At 46.8% G+C, this 16,202-nt stretch overlaps 1 protein-coding gene and 1 pseudogene across 14 annotated transcripts in view; one reads left to right on the top strand and one right to left on the bottom strand.

The window, feature by feature from the left end:
- Window positions 1–8,794, bottom strand: part of ZC3H18 (zinc finger CCCH-type containing 18) — a 66,308-nt gene extending 57,514 nt beyond the window's left edge. For 8 of the 14 annotated variants that reach the window (XM_036345384.1, XM_036345383.1, XM_036345381.1 and 5 more), the window contains exon 1: window positions 519–1,117. In XM_036345384.1, the coding sequence (XP_036201277.1) occupies window positions 519–1,103 (585 nt within the window). In that variant the 5' untranslated portion in view covers window positions 1,104–1,117. Of the gene's footprint in view, window positions 1–518; window positions 1,118–5,705; window positions 6,418–7,469; window positions 8,166–8,214; window positions 8,534–8,564 lie in introns of those variants that run through there. The other 6 variants (XM_036345390.1, XM_036345389.1, XM_036345382.1 and 3 more) reach the window with 5 other exon arrangements.
- Window positions 8,795–12,674: 3,880 nt separating this feature from the next.
- Window positions 12,675–14,001, top strand: LOC118674639 (annotated as a pseudogene).
- The last annotated feature ends 2,201 nt before the right edge of the window (window positions 14,002–16,202 follow it).

Below are 16,202 nucleotides of genomic sequence, written 5' to 3' on the forward strand. Positions count from 1 at the left end.
ACCTAAGAGTCCAGGGCTCGATTCCGGTCAAGGGCACATGCCTGGTTTGTGGGCTTGATCCCCAGTGGGGCGGGGGAGGGAGGGTGCAGAAGGCAGCCAATTAATGATTCTCTCTCATCATTGATGTTTCTCTCTCTCTCCCCCTCTACCTTCCTCTCTGAAATTAATAATAATAATAAAAAATCCAAAACTTAAAACATTTGGGCCAGGCATTCTAATACAATAGCACCAGACAGATGAGTGAGGGTCCATGGAAATTCTGCCAGCTACCAACTGGCAGAAGTTTTCTGAATCTAGACCACTTCTCTTTGAATTTAGCACTTCCTAATTACCATGGCGACTGCTCCCAGACAATCCTCTCATTTCCCTGCACTCCTCCATCCCACCTCCTTGTTCTGAAATGAGGCTAAGTTAATCCTATGAAGAGCTCTCCTCCTGGCACCAGGCCAAGGTGTGGCTGGTGGCAAGAAGTCCTTCTGGGCTCTATCTACACGCACTTGCAACCCAGGGATACTCACATCGATCTCCCCATCATCAATCTCTCCGTCGTCATCCTCTTTTTTTTTCTCCTTGGCTGCCTCCAGGGGCTCCTTTTCTTCCACACTGTGGACATCGGCCTTTCCCTCCTCCTCGGGCGCTCCTTCTCCCTTGTCCTCCTCCTCCTCTGCCCCAGCCTTCTCCGCTTCGTCCTCCTGCCCAGTGGGGGCTGGCTCTTCAGGGACCTCCTCATCATAGTCTAACTCATGCTCGTCCAGTTCCCTGGTGACCGAGGAGGCCTCGTCCCTCAGATCACTTGTGCGGTCTTCCTCCCCCCCATCCCCTTCCTCTGCATGAGGGGGGCTCGTAGGGCCCCTGTTCAGCTCCTGAGGCTCAGAGTCCTGGTCCTGATCCTCCTCATCAGAGCGACTTTCCTCTTCCTCCTGGCTCAGTCCTAGGACAGCATTTTCCTCATCCTCCAAATCAGAAGCCCTCCCTGCAGCTTTGTCCAAATCCTGATCAGACCCACTTTCTCTCAGAATGTCATCGTCCGAGAGCCCTTGCTGCTCCTCCTCTTCGTCCTCTGGAGAGCGAGGGTCCCGTTCAGGGCTCTCAGCCACATCCATCGGTACCCACAGTTCTGGGAGAAAAAAAAAAAGAGAGAGAGAGAGGAGATGAATTCATATCATTTATCAAAACGTAAAGTGAGTCTTGCCTTGGTTTTCCGCCCCCACACTTACTCCTGACCTGCAGGGGGGACCAGGATCTGCATTTTGCTTGGTCCTGCACAACTTCTCCAAACCCGTCCCCACTTCACAGACCGCTACTGTTAGCTGTTCTACCACACACAGCATCTTAACGAGGATGAACTGTGCTTGCTAAGCTGTGTGCTAAGTACCTCACATCTGCAGCAATCTGGCAGGAAGGTACCTGATGTACTTCTTCTCACTAGTGCAACTCAAACAGTTAATAGAAAGTATAGAAAATGAGTGATAAGATATGCATTGCAAGGGGATAGCCTTTTGGATTCTTAGACTGCTGATGAAATTCAAGAAAATGTGCATTATGGAATAAGGCAGCGAAGCTGAAGGCATGCATCTAACCATTTTTTCTGGAGTCTATAACAGAAGGGTCTATAACAGAAACCCGGCCTATCTTTAATAAGAGTCCCCAGGTTGTAGGCTGTCTCCTGTTCCTAAATGCAAGTCTCTAAATATGGCCTTGATTTCCTCATCAGATACATTCGGCACGATCTTGGGCCTCACCACAGACCTATATGTTGGAGCTGCCAATGGAGGCCCCGGAAGGTATTTATGTACCCTGTGATTCTCACAGTAAAGTCAAGATCCACTGTTCTAATACAGATATGTTGTGGAAAAAAACTCTGGCAGAACATTTTATATATTTAAGAACAGTTGACTCTTAAATAACATGGTTTTGAACTGCAGAGGTCTACTTATATGTGGGTTTTTTCAACTGGCCCATGGAGTTCAAACCCACATTGTTCAAGGATTAACTCTTCGGTTGGGAATCTGAGCATAGAAAGGGCTAACTGTAGTTATCCCTGGCTTTTAGACTGCTCAGGAGGTCAGCACCTCTGACCCCAGAGTTGTTCAAGGGTCAACTGTATTTTCTGTCAAAAGACTAACATGTCATTTTTAGATTTCATTTCTATTTTACTAATCTAGATTTAATTATAAAGTGAATATTTTCTGGTTTTCTCACTTCAGTGTGCAAAGATAGTACATTGTTTCATTTTTGTTAAAACATATTTTTGAGAGGAAGGGAGATAGAGAGAAACATTGATGAGACAAGAACGTCATCGATCAGCTGCCTCCTGCACACATCCCTACTGGGGATCAAGCCCACAACCTGGGCAAGTGCCCTGACTGGGAATCAAACCAGCAACTTCTTAGTTCCTGTGGTTGATGTTCAACTGCTGAGCCATACTGCTGGGCTATTCCATTTGTTTTAAACACAGATTGTACAAAGTGGAATAAGAGTGTGAGTGCATGAAACCAACACCAAACAGTCTATAAGCAAACACCATTCACCAATGAAAGGTATAGCTAGTCACCACCACTGAGTTAGTTCGAAATATTAGAAATAGTGAAAGGTTAAATGGTCACTTGATTCTTCAAATTTTTTAATTTAAAATAATGTATGGCCCAGCCAGCGTAGCTCAGTGGTTGAGTGTCAACTTATAAACCAGGAGATCATGGTTTGATTCCCGGACAGGGAACATGCCTGGGTTGCAGGCTCGATCTCCAGTGTGGGGCATGCAGGAGGCAGCAAATCAATGATTCTCTCTCATCACTGATGTTTCTCTCTCTCTCTCTCTCCCCCTTCATCTCTGAAATCAATAAAAAAAATAATGTATGTCACAGCCATGCAGCTTGACATCTCAGCAAGATCTGGAAACATACACACAAATATATTTGCAAACCTTAAATATATAATTATTATATGTAATTACATAACTAAACCTACAGTTGTTTTTCTGGGGGCTATCTTTTTTTTTTGCACTTATCAGGAAAATCTTTTCCTATTGATTTCTTAAGAAATTCTTTATGGTCGAGAGTATTACAGATGCTCCCCTCTTGTTCCCCCTTTTGGGCTGTTAATGTAAATTATTGTAAGTTAGCACACATCAGGACAAATCACTTATAATTCATCACTTTATAAATAAACGAAGTGATTAGCAGTAATAGAAATTTATGAACCAATCAATTCATTCAGTCATTTAAATATGTAGTTTTGAAAATGATTCAATTTTTAGTCTTCAAACTACACTACCCAGAGGTAGAACTTTGGAAAAAATTATTAAAACGTTAGTCCTTGTATGATATATTCTGCTGAAAATGAAAATACAAGACTATTCCTGTGACTTCCTGGCCTCCTTGTGCAGACAGAGCCTGTCACTGCACACAGCACACTTCCATAGTCCAGGGCATCAGCAAAGATGAGAAAGCTACCAAGGAGAGGGCTGGCTGTTAAAGCCCCCCTATACTCTTAACTGTTCTAGACGGGGAGGGGGGGAGGTGGCAGCCAGCTGGTCCCTTGGTTAATGATATTAATAAAACACATAAGATTTTCCTTTGTGCATGATACCCTATGCCTATCTCTGTATACTTTTTGTTACACTGTATATAAGAAATCTTCACAGAAGGGCAGGGACTTTCATCTCCCCAGCTGCTTAAGCTAACACCTGGTACCTTGTAGGCAGGCAGTCACATGAAACTGATTACTGAACCTATACATCACTACTTGAAACCAAATCCTGATTTTCATACTTTATAGTCTAATGGCGACCTTGACACAAAGCTACCTCATAATCAACCAAAATTGAATGTCTTTTCAAACTATAGTTTTTTTTAAAAACCACACAACTAATACTCTGCAGAACCTCCTCCCGCCCCACGCCTGTGATTGGCCTTGCAACATACTATCTGTTCACAGCCACAAACTCTCATAACCTGATAACAGCCCTCTTCCTGGGCCCAGGTGCAAATTGGTTTGTTCTGGTTTCATTGTTTGATTAGATCCAATCCAAATTGCTTTTTACATTAGAGTAAGAAATGAAAAAAGAGGGCCAAACTTCAAATAATCCAAGAAGTGAGCAAGTAACATGGGACTTTATCTCTTGGTACACTGTATCTTTGCAGGGGTACATGGGCTAGTGCAAACAGTGTGCACTTCTGAGGTAGAACTTGAACCCCCAGCTATATTGTTTCCTAGCTTTAAGGATCTTGGGGGAAATTATGTAAACTCGACAGGCCCCAGTTTCTTCATCTCAAATATGGGGATAACGGTATCTACTGTACAAGACCATTGCAACAATTAGATGACATGAGCCTGATGATGTGCCTGGCACATTTTTTTCTTCTTAATCCTTACCTGAGGGTATGTTTTTATTGATTATTTTGTAGAGAGGAAGGGAGAAAAAGAAACATTCATGTGAGAAACATCTGTCAGTTGCCTCCTGTATGCAATCTGACCAGGAATTGAACTCCCAAACTTTTTGTATACGGGACAACACTCCAACTGAGCCACCCAGCCAGGGCTGCCCAGCATGTTTTAATTTAAACTGAATTAATGTGAAGATGAGTAAAGGCAATCCTTAACTTCCAATAGCCACACTCCTTTCACCCCTGTCAGGTTCAGTTCAGGTCTCTTACACTCAGGAGTAATTCATTCACTATTTCATGCAGCAAATATCTGAGAATCTACTTAATGCAAGACTCTATTATTTAAAAAAACTTCTGCAAAAATTCAACAGCTACCACTGTCCACTGAGACCCCACTACTCTGTGTCAGGCGCTTGATCAATTTCCTCACATCAACCTTCCAAATAAGTGATGGTCTCCTTCATAGATAAGGAAACCAAGGCTACCTAGGCACTGAATGGCTATTCCAAGACTGCAACTTAGAGCTGCACCTCAAGCAAGTACTCAGTCCCAGAGCCCTAGCCTCTGCAGGAAATGAGTTTCTGCTCCCTGCCTGGGAGCTAACTCCCATTTTTTTGCCATTGTTCCTATAGGAAAATGGGACCTGAGTTCCAAACTGATTTTATAAATTCTTTTTTGGAACACAGCTCATGCATTAGCTGGGGACTTCTGCACCAGTAGATCTTGCCTGCTTTTCTTTTCTTTCTTCCAAAGTTTTGTGCTGATCCAACTATACTCCTATCTTAGCCCTTCTTGAACCAAAACACACCTTTTCATATAAAAGTAAAAGTTAACATATTGATACAGACTACTAGTTAAAAAATAGTGATGACCACATGGAGATCCAATCTATGACACCGTTTTATGATTTTAAATTTGGCTGAAGTTTGAATTTTAGATACTTAAACTACATAGGAATGTCCTCCACAGTTTGAACTATGGGAATTACTTCAACATTCTAAAGATGCAAAGATAACTTCCCAACTCTCAAAAGGTAGTTCTCAGCACGGAACAGACAGGAGTGGCCAAAGGTCCTGAGTGCACCTGCTACTATCAGGCAAGGCTCGGTGCTCTCTATGTCAGCGGTGCTTAGCCTTTGGGAGCAAGGATTACTTTAATAAGATGAAGGGTCAGCTTCCCTCCCTAGAAAAATCTGGACACACACAATACATCTTCTATTTTAGGGAATTCAAAACCTCCTGAGGTCCACCCATGACCCACAGATTAAGAACTCTTGCCCTAAGTATATTGTACATTATTCTGTTATTTATCCATACTTACCATACTGTACTGAGACTATGTGCAAAGTCTGTAGGAAGGCCCTCCTGTACCCCATGAAGGGTCTGAACGGAAGGGGTCACACTCATTTCTGTAGTTTCTGGGCTCAGCAAACATCTGACACTTAGTAGCAGAGCTCCCATGTAATTTACTGTCTAAGTTGGAACATGTTTGAGACTGGAAGGGGGCACTGTTAATTAAAAAAAGCATGAACAGGGGCTGTCCAAGGCACATGGGGATATCTAGTCACCCTAGGAGGCCCTGTGGGGTCATCTGGGAGTTATAATCTGAGGCTGCTCACAGGTGAACATCTTGCAGAGAGAAATGTGCCAAAGAATCTATCTCCCTGTTATTAGAAGCAACCTGAGTCAATCTGGCTGCAATGAAGAGGAGAGTCACTGGGGGTCAGAAGATGGCTTGTGTTCCACGGTCTGCTCTGGGCAGGTTAACCATCTCTCTAGGCATCTGTGTCCTAAGTTAATTTGAGATTAATTCAATTTGGCAAAACTCTTAAGTGCATGCTCTCTTTCAGGTGCTAGGAAAACCATGTGGCCTATTAAGTGTAGACAATGAAATGGAGGGTCCTCTCGTCACGTCTTCACTAACTGCCAGGTGCACAGATTTTTGTTTGTTCTCACACAATCATCCTGTAATAGAGGATTCTTGGTAAAGTTTAGAACTAATTCTTTTGGCCCTGACTGGTTTGGCTCAGTGGATAGAGTGTCGGCCTGCAGATTGAAGGGTCCCAGGTTCAATTCCAGTCAAGGGCATGTACCTTGGTTGCAGGCACATCCCCAGTAGGGGGTGTGCAGGAGGCAGCTGATCGATGTTTCTCTCTCATCGATGTTTCTCTCTATCCCTCTCCCTTCCTCTCCGTAAGAAAAATCAATAAAATGTATTTTTTTTAAAAAAAGAACGAATTCTTTTGTTCTTTTATCCATAAAATGGTGAACTTGCCTAGAGAACAGAATAACAAGTATTCATCACTGTGTTCCCACTGACTACTGCATTTGGCAGATGGTGAGTGATGAGGAATGACAAAAATCTCTTTACTTGATAAACTACCTGTTGCATATCAGAAATAAATTTGAAATGAGTGTCTAATTTTTAGAAGACTATACCAGAACTCAGGCATTGCAGCTGCTGTCTCATTTCCCAGCAATCACCCTGGAGGCTGCACACCAATTCCAACGGTACTGCTAAAGTACAGAACATTTTGGGAACTTCTCTTTTGAGTAACCTTTAGAACCTGCAGAACCCTCTCCTGGAGCTTTTAGTGGCAGCAAATCTTCCTCTTCTCAAGGCGGGTCACTTTGAGAAACTGCAGGAAGACATTCAGAGCCTGGTCTGATAAGTGAGGTGAGTTACCAAGGTAAGACAATTTTGGGTCAAACATGGGGTGTGACTATTAAATAAGATACATTTTCTCATATGGCTTACCTATTTTACTACCAAAACAGGAGGTTTTGGCAAAGGAACACCAATGACATACAAGCATAACCTTTCAGGCTAACAATTTTACAAAGAAGAGCCCCTATTTGAATGCCTAAGTTCTGGTACATCTGGTTAAAATTCTGCTTCATAACGTCATGTACATACAACATCTAAAGGAAGGCTGGCAAGGCTGCGGAAAAACACCACCCCCAAAGTAAGCTTGACCACCAAAAAAACTCAGGGAGGAAGCACTCACCTTGAAATGATCTATAGCTGTTGAAAAAGTAAAACAAAAGCAAAAACCTTTTAAACATGAGCAAGGCCACAGCTTACCTGTTTGCTCTCTGGAATGATTCCACAAAGCTTTCTTACAGAGTTGGAGCATTTCCCACCCCAAATCAGAGAAGAGTTCCAGCTTTAGGGACACATTTGGTTACCAGAGCCGACTGGGCTCCACACATAACAGTCTGTAAAATTATCAGGCAAAGATCCCTTCTCAGGGCTTGGAAGTGGGAATCAGCCTGCATCCAGGCTCACCCTGATAATCGCAACCTCTGCTCCGGGCAAGGACCACTCCGAGGGATATACATGGAGAAGGTCTCAAGGGAGAAATGATGAGAGCCCTTGCTATGCCTCGGAACAGTACCTGACACGTCAAACACCCTCTTCTCTTTTCCCCAAATGGATGCCAAGACTGATCTACTCTTGCAATTGAGTTTGCTGGTATTTAATGATCAACCACTCTACCCAGCAAACTCGGCTGTCATTAAGTGTTTAGGAAAACTTAAGTTTCAGCAGGAGCAAGCCTGGCAGTAGGTCCTTCCAGCATCGTGGTTGTAGTTAGTTTCTACCAAGGACGGGCATTCTTTGAGCTCCAAACCAAAGGGGCAAGGAAGTGACTTATTCTGAAGAGCGGTGCGCGTCTCGGGCACAGCCAAGGCCTCCAGCCTGTGCACACTGGGCAGCTGAGAGCAAGTTCCAGGAGGCTCAGAAAGCTCAAAGTTCCGAAGAGCTCATCCCCGGGCCGGGAAGGCCGCCTCTGCAAGGAGAACCTACGTGCTCCCCCCCCCACACACACCTTTGTGGGCGACACACATGTGCCACGCGAATGTCCCGGAAGAGAAATGACAGGTTTAGGAGAATCAACCCCGCCGCCGGGCGCGGAGGCAGCCGCGGGGAGCTCGGGCTCTGAGGGGTTCCAGGGCCCCCCCGAGCCAGCTCGCCGCGGACGGAACGCGGGATCGTGCCTGTCTCAGCGTCCTCTACCCCGGGTCCATGAGCCACGCTTCGGCCGGGGGCGGGCAGTCCGGGGCGCTGCCCGGAGGCGGAGGCGGCGGGTTCCCCGGGCCTGGACTCCGCGCCGCCACCACGATCCCCGCCTGGCCGCCTCGGCCTCCTTCCCGCCGGCCCACCCGCCCCGCCGCCTACCTCAGCGCGAGGACGGGGAGGGGGCCACGGTTCCGCTGGGGAGGGGGCGGCGCGGGGAAGGCGTCCCTCGGCCCTTCCGCTCCTTACAGACTCCGACTTGAGGCGCGACGCGAGCGGAACAAACGGGCTCCACTACCCGCGGGGGCCGGCCATTGTGCGACGTCATCAGGCAGCGACGGTCGTTCTACGGGCAAGTGGGTTTCCCTCGCTTCCCTCGCGTGCCCCGCCCTTCGCCCGCATCCTTCCGGCCTCCGCGCGGTCGCTCCGCGCCTCCCCGCCTCCGCGCGGCGGACGCCCGAGCCTTTCACTGCGCAAGCGCCTCAGGAGGCCCCGCCCCCGGGGGCGAGTCTGAGCCTGTGCGTGGCGGTCGCCCCACGACGCGTGGTCACGTGGCGCACCGCGGATTTGCGTACTGGGTGGGAGGGCCGCCCTTTGCAGAGGGACTTTGCAGAGGGAGGGTGGTTTCGCCATTGGAGTTCAACTGCTTCCGTCAGACTCAAGAGCTTTCGTTCTGTTAAACGTAAGCACCCAACAAAAAGTAATCATTTTTGAGATATTGAGGTTAAATATCAAAGACTAAACATTTAAAACTACTTCCGGAACGGTATTAAATAGGCTTCTGCTGTATTAAATATAATCACTTTAACAAGATTAATCATTTTTGAGATAATGAGTTCAGATATCAAAGCTTAACATTTTAAACTATTTCTGTCAGGTTCCATAGCTCTGTGTCTTTTAAATGTGATCAGCTTAACGCTATGTAACGTCTTCATGATCAGAAGGGTATAATGTGGTATTTGGAGTATTTTTACAGCTTTCCAACTTCAAGAATCTTTTTATAGCTTTCCAGAACATCAAGAATCTCCCAGGCCTGAAGACCTCCAGTTGAGATTTAAGTTCAGTTCCCAGCCCCCCAGCCCCAATGTCTGTGTCTCAGGACTGCGAACCCCAGGTAGCCAGGTCTCCCCACTTCAGGTGGCCTCTCGCAGGCTGGTAGAACATAGGTGGCCCGCTTCCATCAACTTTCCCGCAGTCCAGACCATTCACGTGGAATCACCTAGAACCTTTCTGCCTTAAAATTCTTAATCATTTTTTTTTAAAGGGGCCCAGGTTTTCATTTTGCAATAGACCCTGCAAATTATAAAGGTGGTTCTGGGGGTAACAGGATTTTGGGGTATGGTGAGCAGAGCAGGCCTTTCCTCACCCCATCTTCCTCCTCCAGGAAAACTCTTCCTTGGCGCAGCCTGCCACTATTCCACCCACAAATATGAGTGTCTGGCCCACAGTAAAATTGAATGAACGCATAGATGTTTGCCCCAGGTTATCTGAATGAATGAAGGAGCAAGGGAAGAAATGAGGACATTAACATAGAATTACCATATGATTCTTCAGTGCCACTTCTGGGTAGCTAACCCAAGGTAAATGAAACGTGCACATAAAAACTTGTATGCAATTGTTCATAGCAGCATTATTCACAATAGCTCAAAAGTAGAAACAACCTAGATGTCTCTTAACTGATGATGGGTAAGTAAAATGTGGTATATGCATTCAGTGTAATATTATTCAGCCATATAAAGAAATGAAGTCTCTCAAGAAGAGATATCAGAGGGAGACCCCTCTCCCTCTATCTCTCCCTTGAGGACACAAGAAGGCGGAGTCTGCAAGCCAAGAAGGGGGCTCTGACCAGAACCCAATCATGCTAGCATCCTGATCTTGGACTTCCAAGTTCCAGAACTAGGAGAAAATCAATTTCTATTGTTTAAGGTCCCTAGTCTATGGTATTTTGTTATGGCAGCCTAAGCTGACTGACACGTTCCATTTACATGGAATATCCAGAAGAGGTAAATCCATAGAGTCACAAAGTAGATTAGTGGTTACCAGGGCTTGAAGGAGGGGGAATAGGGAGTAACCACTAAATGGGTACAGTTTCTTTCTTTCTTCCTTTCTTTCTTCCTTTCTTTCTTCTTTCTTTCTTTCTTTCTTTCTTTCTTTCTTTTTAAATGTATTTTATTGGTTTTTTTACAGAGAGGAAGGGAGAGGGATAGAGAGTTAGAAACATCGATGAGAGAGAAACATCGATCAGCTGCCTCCTGCACACCCCCTACTGGGGATATGCCCGCAACCAAGGTACATGCCCTTGACCGGAATCGAACCTGGGACCCTTCAGTCCACAGGCCAACACTCTATCCACTGAACCAAACAGGTTATGGCGGGTACAGTTTCTTTTAGGAGTGAGGAAAGCATTCTGGAATTAGGTAGTGGTGATGGCTGTACAGCTTTGTGAATATACTAAAACTCGCTGAAGTGTGTACTTTAAAAAAGGGTGAATTTTGTGGCATCTCAATTATCTTATATAATAAAAGGGTAATATGCAAATTGACCCTAACAGCAGAATGACTGGGAATGACTGGTCACTATGACACACACTGACCAGCAGGGGCCAGACACTCAATGCAGGAGCTTCCCCCTGGTGGTCAGTGCTCTCCCACAGCGGGAGATCTGCTCAGCTACAAGCCAGGCTGATGGCTGCCAGTACAGCGGTGGTGGTGGGAGCCTCTCCCACCTCCTCAGCAGCGCTAAGGATGTCCAACTGCAGCTTAGGCCTGCTCCCCGCTGGCAGCGCTAAGGATGTCCGACTGCAGCTTAGGCCTGCTCCCTGCTGGCAAGTGGACATCTCCCAAGGGCTCCTGGGCTACCTGAGAGATGTCTGACTGCCAACTTAGGTCCAATCCCCTAGGGAGTGGGCCTAAGGCAGCAGGTGGTCATCCCTTGAGGGGTCCCAGACTGTGAGAGGAAACAGGCCTGGCTGAGGGACCCCCTGAGTGCACAAATTTTTGTGCACCAGGTCTCTAGTCCTATCTAATAAAAGAGTAATATGCAAATTGACCATCACTCCAACCCACGAGATGGCCGCCCCCATGTGGACACAAGATGGCTGGCAGGGGAGGGCAGTTGCTGGGGGGACCAGGCCAGCAGGGGAGGGCAGTTGGGGGCAACCAGGCCTGCAGGGGAGGGCAGTTGGGGGGTGGGACCAGGCCAGCAGGGGAGGGCAGTTAGGGGCAACCAGGCCTGCAGGGGAGGGCAGTTGGGGGGACCAGGCCAGCAGGGGAGGGCAGTTGGGGGCAACCAGGCCAGCAGGGGAGGGCAGTTGGGGGGACCAGGCCAGCAGGGGAGGGCAGTTGGGGGCAACCAGGCCTTCAGGGGAGGGCAGTTGGGGGGTGGGACCAGGCCAGCAGGGGAGGGCAGTTAGGGGCAACCAGGCCTGCAGGGGAGGGCAGTTAGGGGTGACCAGGTCTGCAGGGGGGGGGGAGCAGTTGGGGGGGACTAGGCCTGCAGGGAGGACAGTTATTGGCGACCAGGCTGGCAGGGGAGGGCAGTTAGGGGTTACCAGGCCAGCAGGGGAGGGCAGTTAGGGGTGACCAGGCCCGCAGGGGAGGGCAGTTAGGGGTGAGCAGGCTGGCAGGGGAGGGCAGTTAGGCATTGATCAGGCTGGCAGAGGAGTGGTTAGGGGGTGATCAGGCTGGCAGGCAGGCGAGTGGTTTGGAGCCAGCAGTCCTGGATTGTGAGAGGGATGTCTGACCAGTGGGATTGGGCCTAAATAGGTAGTTGGACATCCCTTAAGGGGGTCCCAGATTGGAGAGGGTGCAGGCTGGGCTGAGAGACACCTCCCTCCCCCATGCACCAATTTCTTGCACTGGGCCTCTAGTACCTTAATAAAGGTATATTATTGTTGTTATTTGTTTTTTGTTTTTTGTTGTTATTTGTTTTTTGTTAACCCTCACCTGAGGATATTTTATTCATTGCTTTTACATTGAGAGAAGAAGGGAGGGAGGGAGGGGACAGAGACAGACAGACAGACAGACATTGATGTAAGAGAAATACATTGACTGGTTGCCTCCCACATGCTCCCTGACTGGAGGCGGGGATTGAACCTGCAACCGAGGTACGTGTCCTTGACTGGGAATTGGGACCCTTCAGTACGAGGATTGGGACTCTAACCACTTAGAAACACTATCCAGGGCAAGCTTTTTTTTTTTTTTTTTTTTTTTTTTTTTAAGAAAAATGAAGGGGGATCTTGTGGGAAGAGCTGAAGCAGGCGCTCCTGGCTCGGCGCAGCCTGCTTCAATCCGTGGAGGAACGCATCGCCGAGCCACCATCATGCCTGGGCATTTACAGGAAGGCTTCGGCTGCGTGGTCACCAACCGATTCGACCAGTTATTTGACGACGAATCGGACCCCTTCGAGGTGTTGAAGGGAGCAGAGAACAAGAAAAAAGAAGCTGGCGGGGGCGGTGTTGGGGGCCCTGGGGCTAAGAGCGCAGCTCAGGCCGCAGCCCAGAACAACTCCAATGCGACAGGCAAACAGCTGCGTAAAGAGTCCCAGAAAGAACGCAAGAACCCGCTGCCGTCCAACGCCGGCGTGGCTGACAAGAAAGAGGAGATGCAGTCACCGTGGCGCTTAAGAAAGAAGGAATAAGATGTGTTGGAAGAAGACCTGATCAACAACTTCAGGGTGAAGGGAAAATAATTGATAGGAGACCAGAACGGCGACCACCTCGTGAAAGACAATTTGAAAAGCCACTTGAAGAAAAGGGTGAAGGAGGAGAATTTTCAGTTGATAGACTGATTATTGACCGGCCTGTCCGAGGCCGTGGTGGTCTTGGAAGAGGCCGAGGAGGACGTGGACCCGGAATGGGCGAGGAGATGGATTTGATTCTCGTGGCAAACGTGAATTTAATAGGCATAGTGTAAGTGATAGATATTTCTCACATTACAGTGGCCTGAAGCACGAGGACAAACGTGGAGGTAGCGGATCTCACAACTGGGGAACTGTCAAAGATGAATTAACTGACTTGGAGCAACCAAATGTGACCGAGGAAACATGAGAAGGTGAAGAACATCCAGTTGCAGACACTGAAAATAAGGAAAACGAAGTTGAAGAAGTAAAGGAAGAGGGTCCAAAAGAAATGACTTTGGATGAGTGGAAGGCTATTCAAAATAAGGACCGGGCAAAAGTAGAATTTAATATATGAAAACCAAATGAAGGTACTGATGGTCAGTGGAAGAAGAGATTTGTTCTTCATAAGTCAAAGAGTGAAGAGGCTCACGCTGAAGATTCGGTTATGGACCATCATTTCAGGAAGCCAGCAAATGATATAACGTCTCAGCTGGAGATCAATTTTGGAGACCTTGGCCGCCCAGGACATGATGGCAAGGGAGGATGAGGTGGCCGTGGGCGTGGAGGACGTCCAAACCGAGGCAGCAGGACTGACAAGTCAAGTGCTTCTGCTCCTGATGTAGATGACCCAGAGGCATTCCCAGCTCTGGCTTAACTGGATGCCATAAGATAACCCTGGTTCCTTTGTGGACCCTACTTCTCTGAGGTTTTGTATGCTTAAGGATCCCAACCGTCTAAGAAATTAAAAAAAAAAAAAAAAGACTGTCATTCATACCATTCACACCTACAGACTGAATTTTATCTGTTTTGAAAATGAATTTCTCTCGCTACACAGAAGTAACAAATATGGTAGTCAGTTTTGTATTTAGAAATGTATTGGTAGCAGGGATGTTTTCATAATTTTCAGAGATTATGCATTACTTCATGGATATTTTGTATTGCTGCTTGCAAATGTGCATTTCCAAACTTGAAATATCGGTGTGAACATGTGTACCAGTTTAAAGCTTTCACTTCATTTGTGTTTTTTAATTAAGGATTTAGATGTTCCCCCAGTTACAGACCGGTTTTAAATATTGGACATAATATCCGTTTTAGTACCTGCTTTGCATTTACACTTATGGTCAACTGGGACATGTAAACTCTGATTGTCAAAATTTATGCTATGTGGAATACTAATGACTTTATGTATTTTAACTTAGTTTTAATATTTTTATTTCTGGGGAAGATCCTTTTTCACTTCTCATGTAAAAAAAAAAAAAAAAAAAGAGCCCTAACCGGTTTGGCTCAGTGGATAGAGTGTCGGCCTGTGGACTCAAGGGTCCCAGGTTCGATTCCAGTCAAGGGCATGTACCTTGGTTGTGGGCACATCTCCAGTAGGGAGTGTGCAGGAAGCAGCTGATCGATGTTTCTTTCTCATCGATGTTTCTAACTTTCTGTCCCTCTCTCTTCCTCTCTGTAAAAAATCAATAAAATATATTTAAAAAAAGAAAGAAAGAAAGAAAGAAAAATGAAGGGAGACAAGAGAGAAGGGGAGAAAATGCAGGGTGAGAGCAGAGAGGAGGTGGGGGTGAAGAAGGCAGAAAGGCTGGGTGAGGAGGGAAAAGGGGTTTGGGGGAGAGGAAAAGGGGCCAGGACTCCTGTCCACAGCTCTGCCTCCTAACTGAATCTTCCCTTTTCCCCATTTCCTTTGACTCTGGTTCCAGCCACCATCACCACCTACCAGGATTAATGCCACAGCTCCAGCTTGTACCCTGGCTGTCTGCTCTGTCACTGCCCCTGATGCCCCATCCTCCCTCAGGCACCCAGAACCACCTTTCTGTAATCTGAGGTTGGTTCCACTCTTACCACTCCAGCCTGAGGCTTCTCCAGCGGCTCCCTCCACCTCCAGATGAAACCCGATGCACCTGCTCTTTATAATCCCACCCCATCAGCCCTTGACTTGCTCCACACTTTCCTTTGCTTCCATGTCTTTGCACATGTCACTCCTGCTGGCTGAAACACCATTCCCACTTTCCCCCTTCATCTGGCTAGTTTTTAATTGTTTTTCATATCTCACTTTGGATGGGCCTCCTCCCAGAGCCCTTGTCTGTCTCTGCAGCTAGGCACAAGTTCCTGGAGGGCAGGACTGCAGTGGTCAGCCTGTAACCTTGGCTCAGGTCCTGGGTCAGGCACTGAGTTGCTAATTACAATGTTTGCAACATCTGGAGTGTGTGTGTGCATTAGTGGGGAGCATTTAGAACAGCGGTTCTCAACCTGTGGGTCGCGACCCCTTTGGGGATCGAACGACCCTTTCACAGGGGTCGCCTAAGACCATCGGGAAACACATATATAATTACATATTGTTTTTGTGATTAATCACTACGCTTTAATTATGTTCGATTTGTAACAATGAAAATACATCCTGCATATCAGATATTTACATTACAATTCATAACAGTAGCAAAATTACAGTTATGAAGTAGCAACGAAAATAATTTTATGGTTGGGGGTCACCACAACATGAGGAACTGTATTAAAGGGTCGCGGCATTAGGAAGGTTGAGAACTACTGATTTAGAAAGACTAAGAAAATGACTAAGGTGGGATTAGAATCTTAGGTCTCTGAATCATGGGCTTGAACCTCTGCTCTTTGAGCCAGAAACCCTGGGTGTGAGCGTGCAAGCATCATTCCTTTAAGCCTCAGCTTTCCTGCTCTGTAAAGTGGGCCTTTTTACACCTGCTGCCTCTCTCTCTCTCTCTCTCTCTCTCTCTCTCTCTCTCTCTCTCTCTCTCTCGGGAATGAAGAGGTATCTCTACTTTATAGTTTGGGAAACAGAGGTGTAAAGTTGCAATTTCACCCCAGGCAGTTGGACCACAAAAACCAAGCCTTTTATGGAATAATGAACAATACTGTCTCCAGATTATGTTACTGTGGTTGTGATGTATGTAAGAGAAACTTAAACATTTGTTTTATCAGGTGGGA

Source organism: Myotis myotis, unplaced genomic scaffold (assembly GCF_014108235.1).
Source record: "Myotis myotis isolate mMyoMyo1 unplaced genomic scaffold, mMyoMyo1.p scaffold_m19_p_19, whole genome shotgun sequence".
In the NCBI taxonomy this organism is placed as follows: domain Eukaryota; kingdom Metazoa; phylum Chordata; class Mammalia; order Chiroptera; family Vespertilionidae; genus Myotis; species Myotis myotis.